Below are 23,796 nucleotides of genomic sequence, written 5' to 3'. Positions count from 1 at the left end.
ACGGTGGAATTTTGATTCAAGGGTGAAGTACCGCTTTAAGGCTCACTCATTTTTAATAAAAGGAAAAAAAACTTTAATTTTGATTTCACTGGGTCTTTAACAACAACTTTTTTAAGATAAACAAAAATATACAAATTTACGAAAAGTAAAAAAAAAATATTCATCAAGTACATGACAATTCAGAGTTCAAACCGTCTTACCTTACTTATTGGCAACCGTAAGCTAATCACGTTGTTTAATCTGACCTGTCCTGTATGATTTGGTGGGGAATAAAAGTTAATTTATTAGACATCATTTGATTCAACCCATATAAAGCTAGATATATAAAATAGAATTTAATTTATTGTTTCAGAGTTGGTGATTAAAAGGCAAAAGATGCAGATTGCAGCTTTAACTAAATTTAGATATAGTAGAAAGTAACACAAAATGTTGTGCACGAACATCTTGTTACTTGAAAAGCTACACTTGGCATTGCTACATCATTATGTAACACATTCTCCAGTTTCAACATACACCTGCTTTGTGGAAATCACCAGTTTGCTTTTGTATTTATTCTATTATTTATGTTCCTTCTAAATGTTATAGTTTAAAAGTTGTTTCTTTGTGAGGTATAAGGTCATGTTTTATAAGGACAAAGCATCTTCCCCTGTAGCTGCTCGCACGTTATGTGAATAAAGGTGACGTGCATTATCTTTCACCAGGGAGCTGTTTAATTGCTTTCAGCCAATGACTTTTACCTCCCCTACCCATGGAAAAGTGCCAGGGCTGTCCCGATGAGATCGTTCTTGACAGATCAGTGAGGTGAATTTATTCCCTAAAATCAAAAAGCGTTTCATCTCTTTGTAGTCCCCCTTTGTATTACACGATGCTATTATTTTGTTTGACAATTATTGCAGGTACCAGGATCATTTTTTATTTTTCATGTCATGGCACTTAATTTAGTCATTAAATGACATTTTACTTATAGTCAAAGAAACAAGGATTCCAATGGCAAACTCTGTTCATTTCAACTGTCAAACCCTTGGTGCACGTTTTGTGTAGTGCATACATTGGCTCTTAAATGAGTTTGGATGGTGTAATTCCCTATATACGCATTTTAAGTCAGTTGAAGAGGAGGTTTTGAAACCAATGTCACCGCCAAGGTGCACTCACATTGAGCCACATTGAAGCTCAAGGTGCAGAGAGTACTGTTGCACAGCAGAACAACCAAAATATTTATTGTCACCGCTCTCAGTTTTTCTATGAAACGCATTAGTAACCCGCTCACCAGTGCCGGTTTCTTTGAAGGATCCCTGTAGGGAGTAGGTCATGGAGTGGGCAAAAGGTTTAGTAGGGAAAGGGGCTAGCTAACAGCTGGTGGTGACAGCTCTACTGAATCATTATGAACAAGCTGTATGTCTTATATTTGTTGCCCGTAGCCAGTGTATCTGCCCATGAAACGTTGATAAGACCCAGCAAGCTGTTTCTTTACTAGCAGCGTTCTCTACGTGCGGCAGCATTTAGCTGGGCGAGCACGAACAACTTGCAATGTTCTGATATCGCATCAACATCATATTTGTCAACAAGCACTACAATGATAAGAGGAGGGCATGTTAAAGTGGATGGAAACAGATAAAAGGGCGTGTGACTGATTTCAGCATATTAATCGTGTTTTGTGAGCCCCTGAATGATTTATTCACAGGGCCCGCTAGTCCTCTCAGAGGATATGCGAGAACATCATGTGCATTGCTTTGAGAAGCTCCATTCTGAAGTGGAATAGTCTGCGGTTTCCAAGCACAGTTTTTCTTCAACTAGAATCCAAACCTGAGAGGAGAAATTAGCACATTTTACAAGGATCAGTTGATTTGGAACCATTTGCCTCAAGATGCCACTGGCTGACGACACACAGTGAGTGCTTACATGTCAAAGTATTACCTTCATGTTCTCACCGCAAAGATTTCAAAAATGTACTTCAGTACCACGACACGGTGTCGTATCATACGAGACACTCGGGTGACTGTGATTTTGTTACTACAGAACATGTATCTTGATTTGCATCATTAAGGCCCAAAAGCAAACATTTACTTAAATAGTCCTAAGCCCTGTGCATTAACTATAGTACATGAAAATGAAATCAAATAGACAATTCTTATTTTTCCATTGTGCATGTCAAAAACATAAGTACTTCTACAAGTGTTGGTGTGCGAAAGTTCTGGAAGGAGTAATGGAAGCTAAGCTGGGCTTCTCACAACATTGTGGCCCGGTTTCACAGACAAGGCTTAAGGCTAGTCCCAGACTAAAATGAATGTGTGACCTGTCTTAACTGAATATAAGAAATACCTTAAAATACTATATCAGTGACATTGATTTGTCTCGAGATGCACACCAGTAATGTATTCTTCGAAGGCATTTTTATAAAAGCGACATAAATAGCTTAATTCAACTGAGGCATAGTCCTGGCTTAAGCTAAGCGGTGTTTGTGAAGCCGGGTCTGTATGTGTTGGGCTGTCGGTTCTGACTTTGGAGAATGGAGCCCAATTGCAACTGGCACCAACAAATGAAAAAGTCATGCTTCAGGATTTGTCCCACAAGATGGCTGCTGGGATTAGGCTCTGCATAAGCAAGTTTGCTATTTGCTTGCCTGCCCATGATTCCCTGCGATAAATTGGTCTTGACTTCTTTGAATGACCCCTGGCTTGTTGGGGGCTTCATAGACATCACATTAAGCTCCCTTTTTCCCATTACATCCTTCAGACTGGCATTTCGCCTGCGTTAGGACGGATGACTTTGATTGGGTTGTGACTCTGTCAGGAAGGGGTTGTTCCTCAGTTCCCAGAGCAATGACCCCATCTCAGACTAGAGCGACTGTTGAAAATGAAGACGGTAAATCATAGAAAGAAAGGCAAAACAAGTTCAAGTAATTGGTTAGTGGACAAGTACACTGTAGTTCGCATTTGTTAACATGAATGCATTAAACATTATCTGACAATGAGTGTTTTTCTAAAGTGATAGATCGTAGGATCTGAATTTCTTTAAAGCAACTTGTGTGTGTATGTGTATTTTCTAAAGTTTATGAAATTCTGACTTGAGCGTACAGACATACATTTAGTGTCGTATTTAATTTCTTATTTCCTTATCCTTATTATTCTTTGCTATTTTTCTATTTAGTTTATTAGTTATAGATTATATTCATTTATATTCTACATTCTGTCGGATGCTGCATTTGTATTGTCTTCACAAGTAGATTTGAGTTTCCGAATTTTTTGGATACGATTCCGATACTTTGACTTACAGATTCCTAAACGATACCTTTTTCGATATCAATTTTTCTTTTTTTAAAAAAGCAAAAAGGAACAAAGTGTAACCAACGCCATACATTAGTGTAAATGGCTTTAATAAAGTTTTCGGTGGGAAATAAACAGTTTGTAGTGTACAAGAGTGCTCCTGTGTGGATGGTGCTGGCTCATCAGACAGCATCACAGGTTACTGCACTCACGAGGACAGCATAGACTGAAGTCATCTGTAGTGTTTTATGTGTCTGAATCGTCTCTGTAGTGCTGCTGGCTCCAAAATAAGCTGGATGCTCCAAAACAGGGCGTTTCTTTCTCCTATTGGCAGAGACACTACACACATGGTGCATTTAGCTGTGCGAGTAAGGCAGTAAGCAGTCGATCAAGCGATATGATAGTAGGCTACATATTATAGTTTCTCATGGTTTAAATAAATAATGTAGGCGTAGTGTTGTGTTTAGGGTGAAAAGGTGACATTTAATGTAAAGGATTTGTTTTACACTATCAATTAATCAGCAACATAATTTATGCAGTTTGTACCGTGTTTTTACACTCTTTAAAACTGAAGAAATGTACAGTATGTATAGCGTGTTGCTAGTAGACATCTGCCTGGTTAACCGAAAATATCTATCACGTGATTTATGCACAACTTGTGAGTGAAGTACGGTAAAATGCTGCTGCATCCGAAAACCAGAGGGCGCTCTCGTGCAGAAACTCCAAATATGCACTGCAGAAGAAGACCATAACGCACGTAGTTCTAGGAAATGCCTAAGGACATGTTTTTATCACTGATTTTCATGATAATAAAGTATATTTATAATAATCATGTTTGACGGGTGTTGCTTTTTTAAATGCACGTTATAAGCGACTCAAACTCGCACTGCTTTTAGATCGAGCAGCATTTCCTACTGATCCCAGAGCCGTGCTTCATGGACAAGCTACGCATCAATAAAATAATCGATACCTTGCATTATCGCAGCCAGCTCGGTTTCAGCAGGATTTAGTGGTAACCACGGTTAACCGGGCACATGTCTAGTTGCTAGTAGTGTGGTAAATTAGTCTTTTTCCACTTTTGCAACCCTGACCAACCCAACCCACTAACCTTAATCTGTTTTACATTCTGTCATTCTATATACTCCCCACCCTCACCCTAAACCTAACGACTCTGGGGGAAAAACACTCACCATATGCTTAAATGTAATTTCCAAATTTTGCAAATTAAACACTGAAAATACAATTGATATTTTACAAGTAAATCTATAGGCGTGTGACACTTCACACAGTGCTGCACAACCATAGACATAAGAAATAACATGTGAATTGGGGTGATGCGGTTTTTCTAGATAAAACACAAATTCTCAACAGATTTCAGTACTTTACAACTTACGTGGAGTACAGGTATGTTTCGTCTCCAGTTATGGACGGTTAATTAAAAAAAGTATATATAGAGATTTTAAGACACAACGTATTTGTGCAGCACTTATATCCTAAACCATTGACATGTGTTAAGAAATGTAAACGTTAAAAAAAACATTAAAAAAGTGCAGCTCCCCCATTTACTTGCATTTGTTTACATGCCACTCTTGCCACGGCCAATATGGAGGCACCGTTGACGTACCTGACTAGATACGACGTTACCTGTCGGAGACCCAGTCATAGCCCCACTATTTTCAGCATTTTAGCATTGATTTCGATAGCCGTACATCCATACATCCAAACAATTACGCAGGTCCAGGGGTGTGTCCAGGATTTTATACATGGGGTGGCAAAGGGGGACAAGAGCACAATGACGGTGGCAATACCTACACATATCATTCTTCATTTTCGCAGTTGTATTGTAAGGATTAGGACTATTATAGATTCCTAATTATTGATCCCTATTTTAGTCTGGTTCAGATAATTTTTTTGAGCAGCAAAAAAAGGAAAATCTTTAGCCTACATTAAGTTTAGGAGAGAGTTTAGGTGATGATTACCATGACAACTTCTTTCTTTAAACAATAGTTAAGGAATAAATAGTGTTCACATAAATTGTTTAAGGAAAAGGGGAATTCTCCACTTTATTATTAATTATACATTATTTTTCCCAGCACAATTTAATCCAAACTTGTGCTAATTTGTATTGTTGTTTCTGAAAGACAACTGCAGACACTTGATATAAATTCATTGCTGATCATAGAACAATTTTGAAAAGTGAATGTGATCTGAATTTTTTTATTTATCTTCCAGGCTATATCATATTTATAAAAACAGACGCATGTATAAAGAATAAGTATGAATGTATATACACAAACGTGAAGTTGAGTAAATAGCTGTTTATGCCAGACGGATGATTGACAGCTGTAGTCCTCACCTTCTAGCATGCACAACGACTCTTTCTTGTCCAGCAGCGCACATTTTATTTATATCAAACGCATGTGATAGTTTTTTGTTGGACAGTTAGTACAGACACTTTGTGGCGTCATTTGTGTGTCGAATTAGCGGCTAACAGCTTTAACGCTACACAACACTAGAACTTTAACTTTACACTTTGCCTTACGCAGTGATTTAAATAAAGAAATAGGCTATATGCGATAATGCGCTCAGAAACATTAGGTTAATTAGTACAAATCACATATATGTTATTAATTTGACAGATCCTTACACGTTGACATTTTTTAGAAGGGAAAATCTGGGTGAGCAATGCCCCTCTAGCCCCGGCCCTGGTACAAGTTTGTACTTTTATCTGATCATGTAAATTGCTATGTGAAAAAAGTACTATAAGTACTGTTTGAGGTAGGGATGTAACGATTCACCGTGAGCCGGTTGAAAATCGATTATAATGAGTGACGATTCAAATCGGTTGAAGTGTGAACTGAATCGCAATCAATTTTTTGAACAACAGGGGCCGCTATTTTCACTGCAAACCTAAACGTGGACATGCTGATATTTCTTAAATGCAAAAAAATCCAAGAAAGGCACAGACAGTATTAGTTTGTTTATATTAAAGAGACCTTTTCTATTATTAATTTGTTTTAAAATTGCAGTTTAGTTTTTGTTATTTGAAATAAAACATAATTTTACTATACAAAGAAATGTGAAGCATTTAAGAAATAATGCAAGGGAGGTTGTTCATTTCTAATTTGTTTCATTTTGTAAAAATAAATCGTGAGTAAATCGTGAATAAATCGCATCGTGAGATCAGAATCGTGAATCGCATCATGAGCTGAGTGAATCGTTACATTCCTAGCTTGAGGTATCTAGCAGTAGGATAGAATACAACTAAACATCTGAAAATACATTTAAATGATTTAATTACACTACACAAAACCTGAAACCAGCGAGCATTTTAGGCTATAATCACCTATACAGGAGTGTACGGTCATGACCACTGAAAGCCTAAATATGTCATTTGTTTAGTACATTTGAATAAAGGCTGATATATTTATTTAACTTTAGTACATCTCTAACATATAGTGCATATACATTTATATAGCATATCATAAGTAATACATTCATGGCAGATGGCTCTTGGTTACTTTTTCTTTAGAAAAGTTGTCTACTGAAGAACGCAACTAAGTTTTGTTTTGATCATGAAGCCGCCTGGATTTTGTTGACACTTCAAAAGAATAATGCTGTAATCTCTGGCCCGCTGGGGCTTCTTGCTCAACCGCAAATGAAGTGTAAGACATAATATGAGAGATCGTGGAGCTGTTTATTAATTAATGCCTTGATAATTGGAAATCAGCATCGATTCATCTTAAAAATAAAACGTGATCACGTAATTACCACCAGAGTTGAGATCAGCATGTTCGTAGCATCAGGATCAGACAGGCGTGAAACTTCACATCAATCACTGTTCCAGACCCCTCCATCAAAATCCTGCCCTATCGTTCCTTAGACCTGTCAACAGCTCCCAATGCTCATTAGTATCAATTATCAGACAACCGTATTAATGATGGGTGAGGGCATTGGTGCTGTTTGGGAGGTGTTCTGGGTGGTTGAGCAATCGCTGTCTCAAAAGGTGCTTCGCATCATTTCTGTTAACTTCCTATTGGTTTTAGTGTGCCTTTCTGTGACCTCTCACACATTTCTGTCTGTTTGATCTATTGTTCTTGTTTAAATATCTGATTAATAATTGTTTATTATTTCTCTTCTTATGCGTTGTGCGTTTCTGTTTATCTGCGCACGTACAGCGCAGAGATTCGGACAAGCAACTAATAAACACTGTATTTTATGATTAATGATAGGTAACATTTTAACTGGACCAAATTGAAAAGTCCTGAAGACTGAAATATTAATGGTCTTCTTCTTTGGGATGGGTTTTGCCTGGCGAATAATAAAACAGGCAGGAAAACATAAGTCAAATTGCATAAAAAGCAAACGCATACCCGTTCTTAACATTCTGTACTATTCGTGCTAATATCATAAATGAATTCAATAAAAAATATATATATATCGTCGCTGTCGGGCGGAAACCTCCTATGTCCAAATTTGGTCAATTTCATATTTTTTCACAAATCGATGCTATTGGTCAGTCCCCATGTGGGTCTGTTATTTTTACAAATTATTAACCAATCTAAAGTGTTGAAAATAGTTTGAGAGCAAATCTCTTAACTCCATTGGACACTTCAACTGTCTGAGAAGTCTCGTAACTCCACCTCTTCTTCACTCCGCGGGAGCTTCTCGGCAGAAGCAAAGGAAGGAAGTCCGTGAGCCACGAAGGTAAGTTTGCGAGCAGATTCGGCTAATTTCCGCCTATTAGACAGCCTAGTCAGCTCATCGTTTTTTGCATTACATCACTTATAGTTCTTAAACCTTTAAAATAGAGTTTAGGAAGATGTATGTAACCACAGTCGTTAGCTTTGGTTAACGATTGAAGCCTTTTCTCTTGTCAAGAGGCTCAACGTGACCGCTGACTTTATTTGAGTGCAGATTTATTTCCGCCTGTATTAGACAGCCTGTTTAACGTTTTATTTTGGTATTGCATCACTCATAGCTCTAATGTTTAAAATAGAGTTTAGGAAGATGTATGTAACCACAATCATTAGCTTTCATTAGCTCTTAAAGCCTCGTCTCTTGTCAAAAGGCTCAACGCGACCGCAGACTTTGATGAACACTGCTGGCAGCAGCGACGTCTGTGTCCATACCATTCTTATCAATGACAGCGTAATCTCGTATCTCCCTGCTCCCAAGTCATAAACCTTGTATCTCCGATTAAACATGGTTTTGGGGAAATGTTGTGCTAATGTTGGTACACAACAGTATATGATAGCAATATAAGGTATAATACCAACTTTAACGATACAATGTTTAATAACTCAAAAAATATGCAGTTTTTTTAATTTCCTGAAAAATAATGGTTTTGGAGATGCGAGGATTCCGCCCGACAGCGACGATATGTATATTTGGTGCTAATCACTGTGTATACTGTATTAGCAAAAAGTACCAGTTAAGTTAACTTATATTTAGGCACTTGTGTAGCACAAGATCTAAAATCTAGGATGTTCATTACGTGAATCACCTGATTTTTGGTGGTTTTATAGATTCTAAAAACCCAGCTGAGGAAGACCGAAACAATTGGTAAGAGTGGTAGAGATGCAAAGATATCAGTGTGAGAAAGACGCTGCTTCTAAAGGAAATAAAAGACATGCCAGAATGCCTTCCACTTTCTCTCCATATCCTATTTATCACCTCTTTGTGCCATTGCTCTGAGACGGGCTGTGTGTGAAAGAGTCAGGGGAGCTAATCGAATTCAAATCCCACCTTTCCAGAAACAGCCAAGTGAATCCTAAACCCAGGTTGGTGGTCCCAAGCTAATCACATAAGAAAACTTCCCTTGACAGTTGATAATAGGCGTGCTGCTCAACAGGAACGTAGCAGGTGTTTATCAGATATATTAATCTCAGTCTAAGTATTTTTCCCGACATGAGGCACAGGTTGAGCGGTTGATTGCTTTTCCCCAAGTATTCTGTTTTCATCCTCCTCTGGGGTTAACTTTCATGTGGCATTGCTTACTGTTTCTACTGCGCTGTACCTGTTGAATGTTGCTGATGAAATAAGATAAGGGTTCCCTCAAGGGCGTAAGCTGGGCCCTTATGTTTTGTTCCAACTAGTGCATTTTCTTAGCTTTAGGGGAAAATGATATTCTAACTAATTAATTAAATTTTCTTGTATTTGTTGTATGCAATTAGTTATGCTTTATTGAAATTAATTACCTACATTTGGGGCTAAAAAGGGTGCTGTTAACAGAATTAAGAGACGGCATATTAGAACTCTATATAGCCGACCGTACAGTATATAGTAAAAATGGGATACATTTATCAACCTATGGAGATTCTGCTTCATTTATGTATTTGTTTATACAACAAATATTGAACACCATGTTTACAGATGAACACTTCAAGTATAGTACAGTATAGCACTGTATGGTAATGAAGTACAGCTGAGTACAATGTATAGTGAAGTACAATACAGTACAGTATACTATAGTACTGTAGAGAATTTATATTTTGTTTCTTTATATTGATTATGCATTGACATTAAGTAAACCTGTTCTGACACAGCTAGACCGAGTGTGCCATAGCTTTGATAAAATAACATCTTGAGAGAGCCTGTAAAAGTCACAGTGTCGTGGAGAAATGGTTTAGTCCACCCATAATGTGCCCGTGCAACAAAGCGTAAGGATTACCGTAGGAAGTGTGCTATTATACATGTATTTTAAATCCCAGCTTCTCTTACTCGCACCCACAGGGACTAATCCACTAAGATTTTAGTATAATGACTTCATACTGAGCTACTTTGTGTTTCTCTCATGAGTTCCGTAAACACCCGGTGGATTAAAGGCATTTTCATTAATAAACACACACATATTAAACCAATTAAATAAGGTTAATAACTGATAGAATATTTGAAGAGTTTGGTTCCAAAACGCCATAAACGCCATTAAAAAAAAGATTTTCCGCCAAAATCAGTAATGTATCAGGTCGGTATTGAAAAGTCACTTTTTAATTTTACGCAAAATGCGATATCCGCCATGTTATTCTGTCATGTTTTCTCCCTTTTTTTCCCAAACCGCAATATACGCCAGTCTCACTTCTCTGCAGAATGCGATATATCCGCTCAACCAATCACAGCACACCATTCCACGCGCTGTAAACAGTAACGGCGGCGCTCTGAATACGCTCGGCTCCTAGTTTCCATGATCTACTTTGTGTTCAACAAACAAACACAAAATGAATCATTTTGACGGCATTGATGAACCTGTGCTGGTTTCTGCGGTGGGGAAGAAACGTAAGCCATCGGAATCTAATCATTTACGTGAGGAGATTAAGAAGATGAGGCACTAATTTATAGCGTTAAAAAGATGAGCCGTTGAATTCATTTTAGGAGCGATGACTGAATGTGTTTTTAGTCCAGTGCCTGTATGTAAGATTAGTATTGTGTTGAGTTCAGAGGCTGTCATATGTGGATCAACTCACTTCGTTGTGTATTTTCAACAGTTTCAATATGAAAAATAACTTTTATATTGATTCAATGGATTTATTGCATTTTGAAAAATAAAACGTTATGGATTTATTGCATTTTGGGGAAAAAATGATCAGTTTTTATAATAAATATTTTAAAATCAAAATCTGGATTTGATGTTACTAGAACCTAAAGATGCTATGTGAAACTTTGAAACAGAAAATAGTGGTTTTCATCTTGCCACTTTCTTTGTAAAGAAAACACATTTTTACTCAAATTAATCCAAATGGATTTATAGCGTTTTGGAACCAATAGTTATTAATACACCTCCCATTTAGTGTGTTTAATTTTGTGTGTATTTACTCATCATATTTCCTCAAAAACTAATCAAACAAAAGTATGATATGGAAAGGTTCTATCATTCACATCTGTAAATCTGCTTTGATACACAAATCAATTTAAACCTGAGTGAGAAAATAATAACCGGTGGGATTTGGTATAACACAATATTATCACAATATTGTGATTGTCTTCTGTGTGGTGAAACACAACGTACTGGGATACATTATGGTTTATTAATATTTTTTATTGGATTTCTGTAAATAAGAGAGAGTTTCAAAAGTTATTGCTTGCGAATTGCTTTACACTGAAAATCGTCTGCATGTGTGATTTGAATGCAGATGACCGTGCGGCTGTTCTCCAGCGCTGTGCTTTCCAAACCTCTGCCCTTTCTAACAAACTTAAGAAAACACATTTTACAACTTAAAAAGTCAAAGTATTGAAATATTTATTAACAATAATTAAAGATCAATAATTGGCTCTTGTTTGTTGTCTACTCTTTGGAACTAAAGAGTATCACAGTACTAGTGTATTGATTTTTTATCACCCAACCTCTCTTTAATGTCAAATGTATGATTAATATAATAATGGCCATCTTATTATTATGATGAAATCTTTTTTATTTTTCATTTATAAAAAGAAGTAAGGAGCGGTGTAGGGCTCTAGGTAGGTAGGGCCCTATGAAATCCCTTGCTATTATTGAATTGTATTATGGAAAATCTCATGACAGTGTGTGAGAAAAGCATCTTTGGTCTCGTCAGCAGTTATTAAACTGTGGTAAGCCTGTTCCACCCTTGGGTTCTGTGTATGTCGATTGGATTTTAAAGTGTGCCGGTGAATGCACAGAGCAACACGGAGCGAATTAAGCACTTTGGACAAGAGAACATATCCTCACCCCCGCTGATTCTATACAAACTTTAATCTGTAGCACGCCTCTGCGATAATCCATTTGCAACAAAACTCCAGTTTGAGAATTAAGGGTAACATTGACAGGAGTGAAGGCCACGAGCTCATGAGCTTAGTCTCATCAGCTTTCATTTGTCAGATCTCACTTACTGAATGTGTGAAATGAATTTCGGCTTAGAAGTGAACGGAAATGGTTTTCTTTTAATGAGCTGGTTTTTGACGAAATGTGCCATAATGCGCACACACACAGACACAGAGACACACACTTCTTTAATGGGAAGGTTAACAGCATCTGAAGGACCTTATGGCTTAATAGTCTGCTTTGATGACCTGCTCATCACTGGCACTTAAAGTTTAGTAAATGTCAGGAAAAGATCAGTGGGTGAAAGTGAAGGTGGAACTGTAATGCAGGGTTAATATCATAATATTAAAAGAATCCATTTTCAGAATCATGAGGCTATTTTGCAACATGAAGAAACCATCTAACACATGGCAATAGAGCATTTGTTGTCGTTTTAATGTAAGAATTTACATTAGTTTTAAAGAAGTATTATGAAAATAATTTGTTGATTTCTTAACTATTTATACAATACTAAAATGGAAGTGTCTAAAAAAACGTTTGAAAGGTAAATCTTTAAAGGGGTTATATCGCGAATAAGTGTTTTTCTGTGTCTTTGGTGTGTTATAAGTTGCCCATGCATGTATTAGACACGTAAAATTGCAAAAATGAAAGTGTGGGAACAAAAGATGCATTCTATCTAAAAGCGAATGCTCACCCAGACCTGCCTGAAACGCCTCGTGTAACCACACCCCCACAAATCTATGTCAGTTGGTGGTCTGATTTGACTAAGACCGCCCAAATGTATACGCAAGTAAGGTGGGCGTACCTGTCAGCACAATTGAAGAGGATCCTGATGTTCCAAATATGGTAAGAGGCGTTACATTTCCATCACACGCTTGCAGTATTCCACCAATCACTACGCACTGATTAACTGGCCAATCACAGCACACCTCGCTTTTCAGAGCCATGAGCTTTGTTAAAAATCTGCGCGTTTCAGAGAGGCGGGGCAAAGAGGAGCAAAGAGGAGCAAAGAGATACAAACATGCACGGTGTGTGGAAAATACAGCATTTTTCAACCTTAAATCGTGTATACACATTGCATTACATCTAAAACAAACCATAATATTCATTTAAGCCGTGTCATATGACCCCTTTAAAACAGTAATAATCACATTTGATGGACGTATTTTAATATTCTCATGTGAATTATGGATTCTGCTAATTATGTGTGAGGAAATAGATCTGCCGTGGGTGTTGGCCTCATGACTACACGACCTTCTTACAGTTCCTCTGAGTAGCGGTGTACAAGTTCTCTATTCAGAATGTCAAAGAGGGGCAAGTGGAACGCCAGGCCGGGGTACTTTAAACGGGGTGAGTGTTTTACACCCTTCAATTAGCCTCTATGGCTGTGGATGACCTGCATGTTTTCTCCTGACAAACACCCCCTGGCTCTCTCATCATCCACCCACCCACTCTGCTTTCCAGCACACGCGAGCAGAGGAGGACAGATATAGAGCTGCTTTACACTATTAGAGAAAGCATAAAATGACTCACACTAATGTTTTTTGACATGTTGATATGTTTTACATTATAGCCTTTTTTTAAATAAAAAATTGAATAAGATACTACTAGAAAAGGTTATTTTTATAACAATGGTCTAAAATGATACCATAAAAAGTAAAAGTAGGCTGAAAAACTGGTCTATTCTTAAAGGGATACTCCGCCCAAATATTATGAAAAGAATTACTCCATATCCCTAAACACAATCCTGAACCAGGGCTGGGCGATATATATCGCGGTTCACGCTAATTATATGTGTCTAAATCGATTCTGAAATCGATTCGATGTTTTATGCACAGCTCTTCCGTGAACTACGGCTCTTTGATCAGTAGGAAGTGCTGCTCGATCTAAAATCACTACGAGATTGAGTCGTTTATAACGTACATTTGAAAAAGCAACACTCGTCAAACATCATCACTATAAATATACTTTATTATCATGAAAATACCTGAAAAGGTATGAAGAACAGCGATAGAATATGACCACTGGCATTTCCTGGAACTAATTGTTCTTCTTCTGTTTCCCATATTCAGAGTTTCTGCGCAAGAGCGCCCTCTGGCTTTCGGATGTGGCGGCATTTAACCGTTATTCATTGAGAAACTGAGAGCATAAGAATCGCACGATATATCGCCCAGCCCTATCCTGAACACAAAGATATTTAGAAAAAAAATGTTAGCAACGGACATTTCTGGGACATCATTGACTACCATAGTAGGAAAAAATAAAATGGTTGTCAAAGGTGCCCCGTAGAACTGTTTACTTTCCTAAATTCTTCAAAATATTTCATTTCATGTTCAACAGAACAAAACATTATACAGTCATTTTTCCTACTGTAGTAGTCAATAATGGACAAATAAAAACGTATATTTCCACTCTCTTTAAAACCCACATAATCTTAAAGTTTCTAAGTCTATATAGCCTTGTAGAGTTGCTCTTGGGCTAGCATATCTTCTCATAACGTTGATCTCATAAGCAAGGCACTGCAAATTCATGTACCATGCTGTTGAATGATGTCTGGGCCAATGAAAGTTCCTCCTCCTCTCTTAGTCTTTAGTCTTATGGCCCAATAGCACAATGATCCTCTGGGTCTCATCTGCACTCCATCATACCACAAGGGGCTGTCTAAACATTTACACTGAACACCACCAAGAACTGGAAGTGTTCCTGGAGCAGCAGAGCCCCCTCGATTAATCAACAGCGAATCCTCTGGGAAGAAGGAGGAGGGTGAGAGCAGGCAGTAGAGTCAGTGGTCATATCCAATGTTCTAAATGAACACCACATGCAAGTCAATTTGTCTTTGGCGAGCAAATAAAATGGAGAAACGCAGTACATGTGGACATAATGATAATCGCATCCTCACTGAGCATCAGAGGACCACATGAGAACAATTCTTCACATTATATACACTATTAAAACTAATTTAAATTCAATTAAATATTTTATAGTTTTGCATTGTTACAAAGCAGCAGTAAATGCATATTAGTACAAGCAGTAGAGACATTCCTAGAAACTAGAAATAAAGAAATTCCAGATATTGTTGTACATGATACAAACTGTAAAGATCATTTTCTATTGTTTGTAATCGGACTGTTATCCGATATAAAACTGTTAAGCAAGTATGGGTATCAACTTTTTTCATCTATTTTCATATAGGCTTTGGTGATTTTCATTATATAATAACTGTAAAAATAATTGTCTATTGGAATGTGATTTGTCTTGATGATTGGTGTGATGACACCTACATTACATTTGATCCATTTCAAAAAATGTACATTTCATTTACAGACTCTTACCTAAATGTAGGCTTTATGAGAAGACTATGTATCAAGGTAGCTTACTAAAACAGTAGATACTTTTACATTAGGTTAAATAGCATAGATCATATTAAACAGAAATCCCACTCCAGCTTACAGTACAAATAGGCCAAAAAAGAAAAGGATATAAACTGTGTCATGTTTCATGTATCATTCACTATGCTATTTAATACTGCCTATCAGCCAGTATCAAATGTTTATGGCTGATTTTATTTTTGCAATCCAGCCATTATTGGCTGGTGTAACAAAGTTCTGGATTGTGATCATATCTAAACTGGATCCTACAGTAATGAGAGAGATGGGAATTGGCACAACCAATGATCACATCAGATATATGTCCCTTTTTCTAACTGAACTGCAGTGGCAAGGCACACAAATAAACGCACACATCCATAAAGTTATTCGGTATATAGAGCTATATTTTATATACTGAATGACTGGTGTGTTTTCTGGCCCATTTTAATTAGATTGCCGTTACTGATTAATATAGTTTAAAACTCGTGTGTGAAATCACCCAAAATTCACTAAGTATAGAATTGTGAGAACTTGTTTATAATAATTATAACACTCTTGGTGGCTTGCAATCAGATGGATTGGTAACAGTGACTCGCGTGGATGGCACGAGATCCGCCCACCTGCACTACTTGGACCCCTTCCTTTGTTTTCTTCATAAGCCCCTTTGTAACAGTGGCAATCCGTGACTCCTTTTCAAGGGAAGCTCGGCAAAACATGTATTTAGCCCGTCATGTGTGTGGCGCGTCATGTCAAAATACGTGCCTGCGTCCAAAGCGTTTTTAATAAAAGAGACGCTCGCATTTGCTAGATACTCGCTTAGTCTCATGTGTAATCAGAGTTAAGTGTGAACGCGAGCGTCTCTTTTATTAAAAACCCTTTCCACGCGTCTGCAGCAGGCACGTATTCTGACATGACGCGTGATGCACATAGGTTCACGTGAAGCGCTGAACACGTATTTTGAATTCCTGCTTCCCCTGAAGAGGAGGCACCGATCGCAGCTGCTTTGTAAGCATGCTGAACCAATTAAACATTGCTATCCGCGCACGCCAGCAAAGTATGAGAGCCATTGTGGAGTGCGTCCGTTATCTTTTGGGTTTAGTATCAATACGAAGGATGAGAACGATCTGTGATTCAGAACAGGGAGACCTGTAACACAAAACCGAGCTTAATGCATCTGATTGGATGCCTGCTCTACATTTGTCTGCGTGAAGATCCATGATGTGCCTTTTATGACACGGAAGGTGACAACGAGACGAAGTGGCACAAACAGGAGGTAGGAGAGCTTTGCTACGCTTCATCAAACGCTCCAGATCAGCGGGGTGTGCGTATGCGTTTGAGGAGAAGGAGCGTCAATGGCGGGCCACGCATTCGCTGGGACACGTAGCTCAGATCAAGTTGATAGTTTAGAGTGACTGCAGATGAAACAATACATCACATTTAACCAGCAGCAACATGTTTACTCTCGCTATTCCACTTCCTTTTCTGACTCACGAGCCTGAAGGATAACGGTTAGCGGGAGCGCTTGAAGCTTTATCGCTTCCTGAAGCATTTTCTCTGACTGCTAAATAAAAGCAGGAGCAGTGGGGTTAGAAATGACAAGGAGGCAAATGGGAGATTGACAGTGTTCTGTTGAAGAAACTGGGAGGACGCACGCTGAGTTTCAGTAATGATCCAGCACACGTACACTGCAAGCTCGCTGCCGCTCCCCCGTAGCGTGCGTGTTATTGCCACAAACATTCATGCGCATATCATGAATGCATCTGCATTAATCTGCCGGCAGCTCGCTGGGCTTTTAAGCCATCACCGAGAAGGATGATGAAGGAACGAAGTCCCCGAGCTTATTTACAGAGTCGACCGTGCCACGTCCTCCATCCCGCCAACAGCTGGGTGCCGATCTGCCCTCCCAAGCGGGAGCAAAACCTGGACGCCACCGACGAAGCCAATTAACCGCTCATAATCCATTACACACTTCTCACTTTTCTATGGCCTGCTGTGACATAAGCACCTCGTTCTTTCTGTCTGCCAGACCTGGACTCAATGTAGGCCTGCAGTCTGTTCGCTCAGTAAGCAGAGAACAGTAGAAAACATTCACATTCTTTATTGAGCTACGGTAGTTTCAATATTGTTATTTGACAGACAGGTTTTTATGAAAAACTAATTGATGTTTGATTTACTTTGTTCAAGGATCATTTACTCAAAAAATGCATCTTTTACACACACTTGTGTAATTCCAAACCTGCATGATTCTGTGGAAACCAAAAATATATTTTAAGTGGTTCTGTGTCCATACAATGGAATTTCAGCAGTCTAATTCTGTTTGAAAACTGTGTTCCGCAGAAGAAAGAAAGTCATACAGGTCTGGATTAACATGAAGTTGAGTAAAAGATGAAAAATAAAAAAACTCTCCCTTTATTATATATTTACATTTTCGTATTGCTCATATAGCTCAGTTGAGTATTGCGTTGGCAACGCTGTCTATGGGTGGAGGAGGAGCTCCCAAACCTCTTCAAAACTTAATTAATAATTTACTTAATCTTAAATTATGTCCTAGGGTTGTTGAATGACTTGATTTAATTCGTGGCACCACAGCACGAGCACACAACACATCATCGCATTATCCCTGCATAACAAACAAACACGGCACATTGAGGGGCGTGCTCTTTCTCTCGCTGGTTGACGTGTGGGCGTGCTCTTTCTCTCGCTCTCGCTGGTTGACACGTGGGCATGCTTTTCAGGGAGAGTTGCCCGGTAAGAGACTAAGAAAAGTTGTTACGTAACGGAATTTCACGGTTTAAAAAAACTTCCGGAAACCTATACGAACCTTGGGGGAGTGTATCGAGCACAGAAAGATTATGTCAAGCCAGCACTTTTAACATTGTAAAGAAGTCAGAATGCATGAAACACTTTTGAACCACCCCTTAATGTACACGTTGAATTACATTTGTTCTGCAAAACTGATCAATGGTAACGTAAAATGTATTGTAAATCTTGACATTTCATTCTTTGCTTGCAAATTAATGGTAGTTCGCAAGCTTGTATAAGGAAGAAGAGAGAAAGAGAAGAAAGGGACATTTTCCACACTTGACTAGCTTATTTCCGTTGTAACTGGGTATCATAAAGGATTTCCACACCAGGCTAATTTGAAATATATTAAAGTGAGCTTACTGCAAGAAAAACTATTTTGCTTGCCATTGCCGGCTCCCTGACAAATGTAGCAATGTAATCAATTTAGCCGAGCTAAAAGTGCTGCGCTATCATTGAGCTAATTTTAATTATTGTCCTTTTGCCATGCGTACAGTAAATGATGTGAGAAAACTACACCTTTACACAATTTAGAAGAAGCTGCAGCTCTTTTTAAAACCTTTTTAAGGCAAAGCATTTTAAGGCATAATAGCTGGGCACCCGATGCAAAAGCAGTTTTACAAGCTAACACAATTAACATACAATTTTTTCTACTGCTTTGCAATGCCCTGCAACAAGTTCAGTGAAAGTCCAGAAAGCTGATGCTGATATTAAAACCTGATCAAATGTTTGAGGATTCAAAGTAGTCACAATGAAAGTACATAAAACGTTTTTTTTCTTGGCTCAAAGCCTTATAGTTTGGATGGGTCGTTGAAGGCTATTTAAATGTTACTGGGCGGGCCAGTTGTGAATGTGTTGACATAACCGGAGGTGATGTGGCAGTGATCACTGTCGACTCTCTGATTTAAAGTTCATCCATGCTGAACAAACAAGATGGACCTCTCTGGTCTTGACTTGCTCTCTCTTTCTCACATCGCTTCTGGGCACACTATTGAAGTCATAAGGTAAAGGAAGGAACGATGTGTTATTTTAGAAGCGGACACACGCAAATGTGTTGTGAGTGAAAATCTAGTCACTTAACTCTTTTTGCATTCTTTTCGGGCCCTAAAACTTGCAGAATGTTCTTCTATAAGAGTGAACAGTAAATGTCTTATTACCTAAAAAGTGCTTGGTTATTTTTAACCCAGCATTGGGTCAAAATGGTTAAATGAACATAGAAAATGTTTATTTGTGACCCAGCGACGGGTTAAAATAACCCAGCATCTTAGCATCTAGTGTTGCAACAACCCAGTATAGTATAGGTTAATTTGTTCCCAACATTTTTAGAGTGTATAATTTGAATCCATGACCCCTTTTAAATCATTTGAACCTATAGCATTACATTTTTTTTGAGCATAACCAATATGCGTGTTATGTATTTTTTTTTATCTGTGTTTGTATTCATGTCAAAACGGCACGTTCAGCTGCATTTCAGCCTTTTAGGCCAGTAGCAACATAAGATTCTGTTCGGTTTGGAACAATGCTTGTGTGGAACGTTACGGGTTTGAACTTGAACTGAGGCCAGCTCTATGTGATCTGAGGTCTTGAAACTCAAGCACAGTTTGAAGTCTGGGGTTGCTTTTGTGCTTCCTGAGTTTCTTGAAGTGGCAGTGATGAAGACCTTCCAGCATTCTGTACCTGCTCGCAGAGTCTCACGTTGTCCCGGGGTTCACACTTTTTCAGGATTCAGATGGATGGACTTTTCTCTCTTTCTGCTGCGATGTGTCTCTGGGGTTTTGGAGTCAGATATAGTGCTACTGTCGGGCTCTTTAAAATGTTCCCAAAACCAGACTTACTTTCAAGTTTCTTTCCGTTGGTTTTCAATTCACTAAAGCATTTGTTTTTATTCGTTCCTTTCTTAAGCCACGTGTCATTGGTGTTCAAGTTCTGTTTCCAAATTGTTATTTTAGACTGTGCCACCAGAAGCCGACCGCAGCTGAACAACATTAATTATAATTCATATCTGATTCAGTTCATCACATCAAATGTATGGACACATATGCTTGCCTTCATGCTGTTGGTACGTTGATGTTTTTCATTTCCATCTCGACAGATGACTGGACGTTTTCTGAAGTAAGAAAATTGTCTCAAGCACCATTATTCCCTCCACTGGTCTGAGGAAGTGCAGCAGGGAGTCTGAGTTCTGCATTAGTCAGTCATCATGAGTTCTGCAGCCAATGGAGCTTCAGGTGAACGCAAATGCCAGTCTTAAGAACTGCATGTGGAAGGAGTTCCTTCTGTCTATTTCACGTTTCTATGTGACAGACACTGGAATCAAGCGTGCACAGATGGTTTCATTAAACCGTTAACTTTTCAATTATCAATATCTATCTCTTCTTCACGCTGTAAATTTCATTATTCAAATAGTGTTTGAATTTTGAGCCTTACCAGTGGAGGCGAAAGATGCACCATGAAGGCGTTTGGGATTGAAACTTAAACATGGGATTGAACGCCTAAACATCAACAAGTCTTTTAATTATTTTTATCTCTTCAAGGTGCTCTGTGAAACGCAAGGCTCTGCAATAAGTCTGAATCCTTATCTTGTTGCAGAATAAATTAGCAGCAGCTTGTATACATTTGATGTATAGAGCAGACTCTTGCTCTCAATTAATTTTAATTGTGACAAAAATTGCTTGACATGAATGCGTAGGATAATAAAATACATTTAGGGCTTTAGTGAAAATATTCAGGGCTTAACCGCTTAATGAAAGCCTATCCCTAGTGGTACCAGTATTATCTTCTGATAAAACATAATTGGTTGGTCTAAAATGTTGGTGACGATCATATGACATTGCAGGAGCTGGCAGTACTAAAAAGTCTCAGAATGCACCTACTCGCTTCAAATTCCAACCATTTTCCTTTCATGAAAGTTTGGTAACACTTTACAATGGTGCTATTTGTTAGCAATTAGTTCATGCATTAGCTAACATGAACAAACAATGAGCAATACTTCTACACATTTATTAATAATAATTCACGTTCATTTCAGCACTTACTAATACATGATTAAAATCAAACGTTGTCACTGTTGACATTAGTTAATGCACCATGAACTAGCGTGACATGAACTAGCATTGACAAGGATTAATCGATGCTGAAAAACTAAATTGTTCATTGTTAGCTAATGTCAGCTTATGCATTTACTAATGTTAACTGACAGCACCGTATTGTAAAGTGTTGCCGAGCGTTGTTTAGAAAAATCACGAGACAAAGGCTGTACATAATGACGCTGTAAAAGTCGTTGACGACAATAAGTGCATCAGCATTATCAGGGCACTATGACTCACACTGGGAGTTTTATTCGGATAGAAATGCCTGAAATATAAGAGATGTTATAAAATTGTGATCATTTAAACCTTGAATGGTGTGTCGGGTCTGTGGGACCAGTTTTCATTTTTTATCAAAAGAAAAATGACACATGTTCGATGACCGCACACTGTACACCCCCTACACATTTGTAGGACGTACAGGATGCTCGGCTCCTCTGGACCCAGGGCTTACAAAATTGTGGAAACTGTAGGTTCTGTGTACCTTCATTGTGTCCTCTTCATGTCTGGGCCTCCTTTTAGTATGTTTGTGTGTTTCTGTGTGCGTGTGTGTGTAAGTGTGAGTTTTCCATTTCTGCCCCTGCCATTCCCGCAAAAATAACGTGGAGCACTTCAATTCATACATGTGATCTAACAAAGGTACAGGGCAAATATTAACCATATGATTGTGTTGAATTATAAACCCAAAACTGCAGCGGGTCCACTAGACCCACCAACACTGGCTGAGTAACAAAAATATGAACACCACACAAGGGTTAAAGCTGCAGGGCTTGAAGCATCTTGGCACTGGATCAATTCAGCTGGATTGAATTGGAAAGAGTGGGACGTTTATGACCCAAAACGCTGCCTATACATCACAAGTGAAAGACAAAAGGCTGTTAGGGGCTTATGCATTTATAATGTAATCATATAAGTACAGTAAAGAACCATACTGAAAATCTTGGCTTAAACCCAAATATTCTGGACACAGCCCAAAGCGAATGATTATTTGATAATATGACAATATCACGCACTCAATATATAAATGGCATGGTTTATTGCATTTTAAATTCTTTGTTTGAACTAAGTGAGATCGTACATGACCACAGCATCCATTCTGTTTACCTGTATGTCTCTGAGTCAGCCCTGCGTCTGTCAAGACCATCTCATCACAGATCTTTCCAGGTATAGACGGTCCATCTAAAGAGGCCATTAGCATTGACAGGCCAGCATCAAAGCCCTCGGTTACACTCGTGTGTCTCTGGTATTTATTAGGTCTCAAACATATACCGTTGCAGATGAAAACACCGCACCTCTCTGAGAAAATCCTGATGAGTTTTTTTAATTTCACTTTTTTGTGACAGTGTTCTTTTACTGATCCCTTTCACTTTAGAGGTGAAGCCCACATTCATCTTTGTTGAGATATAAATAACTGATAAAAGAAAAAGCGGATAAATTATGGATAGAGAGGCTTTTTATCACGCCACAACAGAGATAAAACCTGCGTGATACTTCCACCTGTTTTGCTGTGTGACGGCCAGCGCTGCCACAACAGGGACAGATTTGCTATTTCCTCTAAATAAATAGACTTCAAATAGATGAATAGGAGAGGCAGTGTTTCACTGAGGACTGCTGAAATGCACCGTGACATTTTCAAGAAAACAAATTACCATAAAGCCAAACGGAATAGAGAGTGTGTGAGGCCAAGTATATCCGTCGGCCATTAATTTGGTGTTGTTTGACAGCCTTGTAGACAACAGTCTTTACCCATCACTCAGAATAAATAAGTAAAAGGAATATTCCTGTTGGAAATCGGCGAGTGGGTTTCTATCTTTCGTTTTAGTCGTTTATTCTTGATTTATTTAAGGGAAAAGTGCTGTGTGGAGGTGAAATGGAAATGTCGCTCGACCGTTGTTTACCATTCGTGTACCACCACAACTCCTGTGACATTTTCACCTCGCTTCAGAGAGTTTCATAATGAAATCCCACGACCTTGTTTCAGAAGATTCTGTAAACCCTCGCTTATCTTCATTATTTTCTTCCTGAGGTTCAGAGGCAATGGTACACTGGTGAACCTTTGATGATGGTTCCTATAAAAGCTGCCAGAAAAGCATTATGGGGTACTGTACGGTGGTGGGATAAGACAGACACTGTGAGCGTGGCATAAGCCTCGGAGGTGTTTTATAAAATGTAATAACGCAGGGGTCTAAGTGTGAGATTTAGTAGATACCGATCCTCTCAAACTGCTTTAGTATTGGCTTTTAGAAATTGGCGCAACTTACAGTACACGTGAGGCCCGAAACAAACCCTACGTGAACATTTCTTGATAACCTCAATTGTATTTATCGTTACATTCAAAACTGCGTCAGATTGAAATTCATGGTGTGGCACTTATATTCTCACTATAGTGGTAACTCTTTGGGTACTGAGGTTATTTACTGCCCAAGTGATACAAGGACACATTGTAAGTATGGACAATTGTAACTCATTCTTAACACATTCGCTTAGGATTTGTATCCTGT

At 38.4% G+C, this 23,796-nt stretch overlaps 1 protein-coding gene across 3 annotated transcripts in view; it reads left to right on the top strand.

Moving 5' to 3' along the window:
- Window positions 1–23,796, top strand: part of grid1b (glutamate receptor, ionotropic, delta 1b) — a 270,532-nt gene that overhangs the window by 45,544 nt on the left and 201,192 nt on the right. Inside the window, exon 2 of one of the 3 annotated variants that reach the window (XM_057358220.1) lies at window positions 20,302–20,437. The exons of the other annotated variants lie outside the window; for them this stretch is intronic. Within the exon in view, the coding sequence (XP_057214203.1) occupies window positions 20,410–20,437 (28 nt within the window). The 5' untranslated portion in view covers window positions 20,302–20,409. The remainder of the gene's footprint in view (window positions 1–20,301; window positions 20,438–23,796) is intronic. 3 annotated transcript variants of the gene reach the window in all.

Source organism: Triplophysa rosa, linkage group LG18, assembly GCF_024868665.1.
Source record: "Triplophysa rosa linkage group LG18, Trosa_1v2, whole genome shotgun sequence".
In the NCBI taxonomy this organism is placed as follows: Eukaryota; Metazoa; Chordata; class Actinopteri; order Cypriniformes; family Nemacheilidae; genus Triplophysa; species Triplophysa rosa.
Note: the sequence above shows the minus strand (reverse complement) of the source record. Positions and strands in the feature narration are given on the sequence as shown.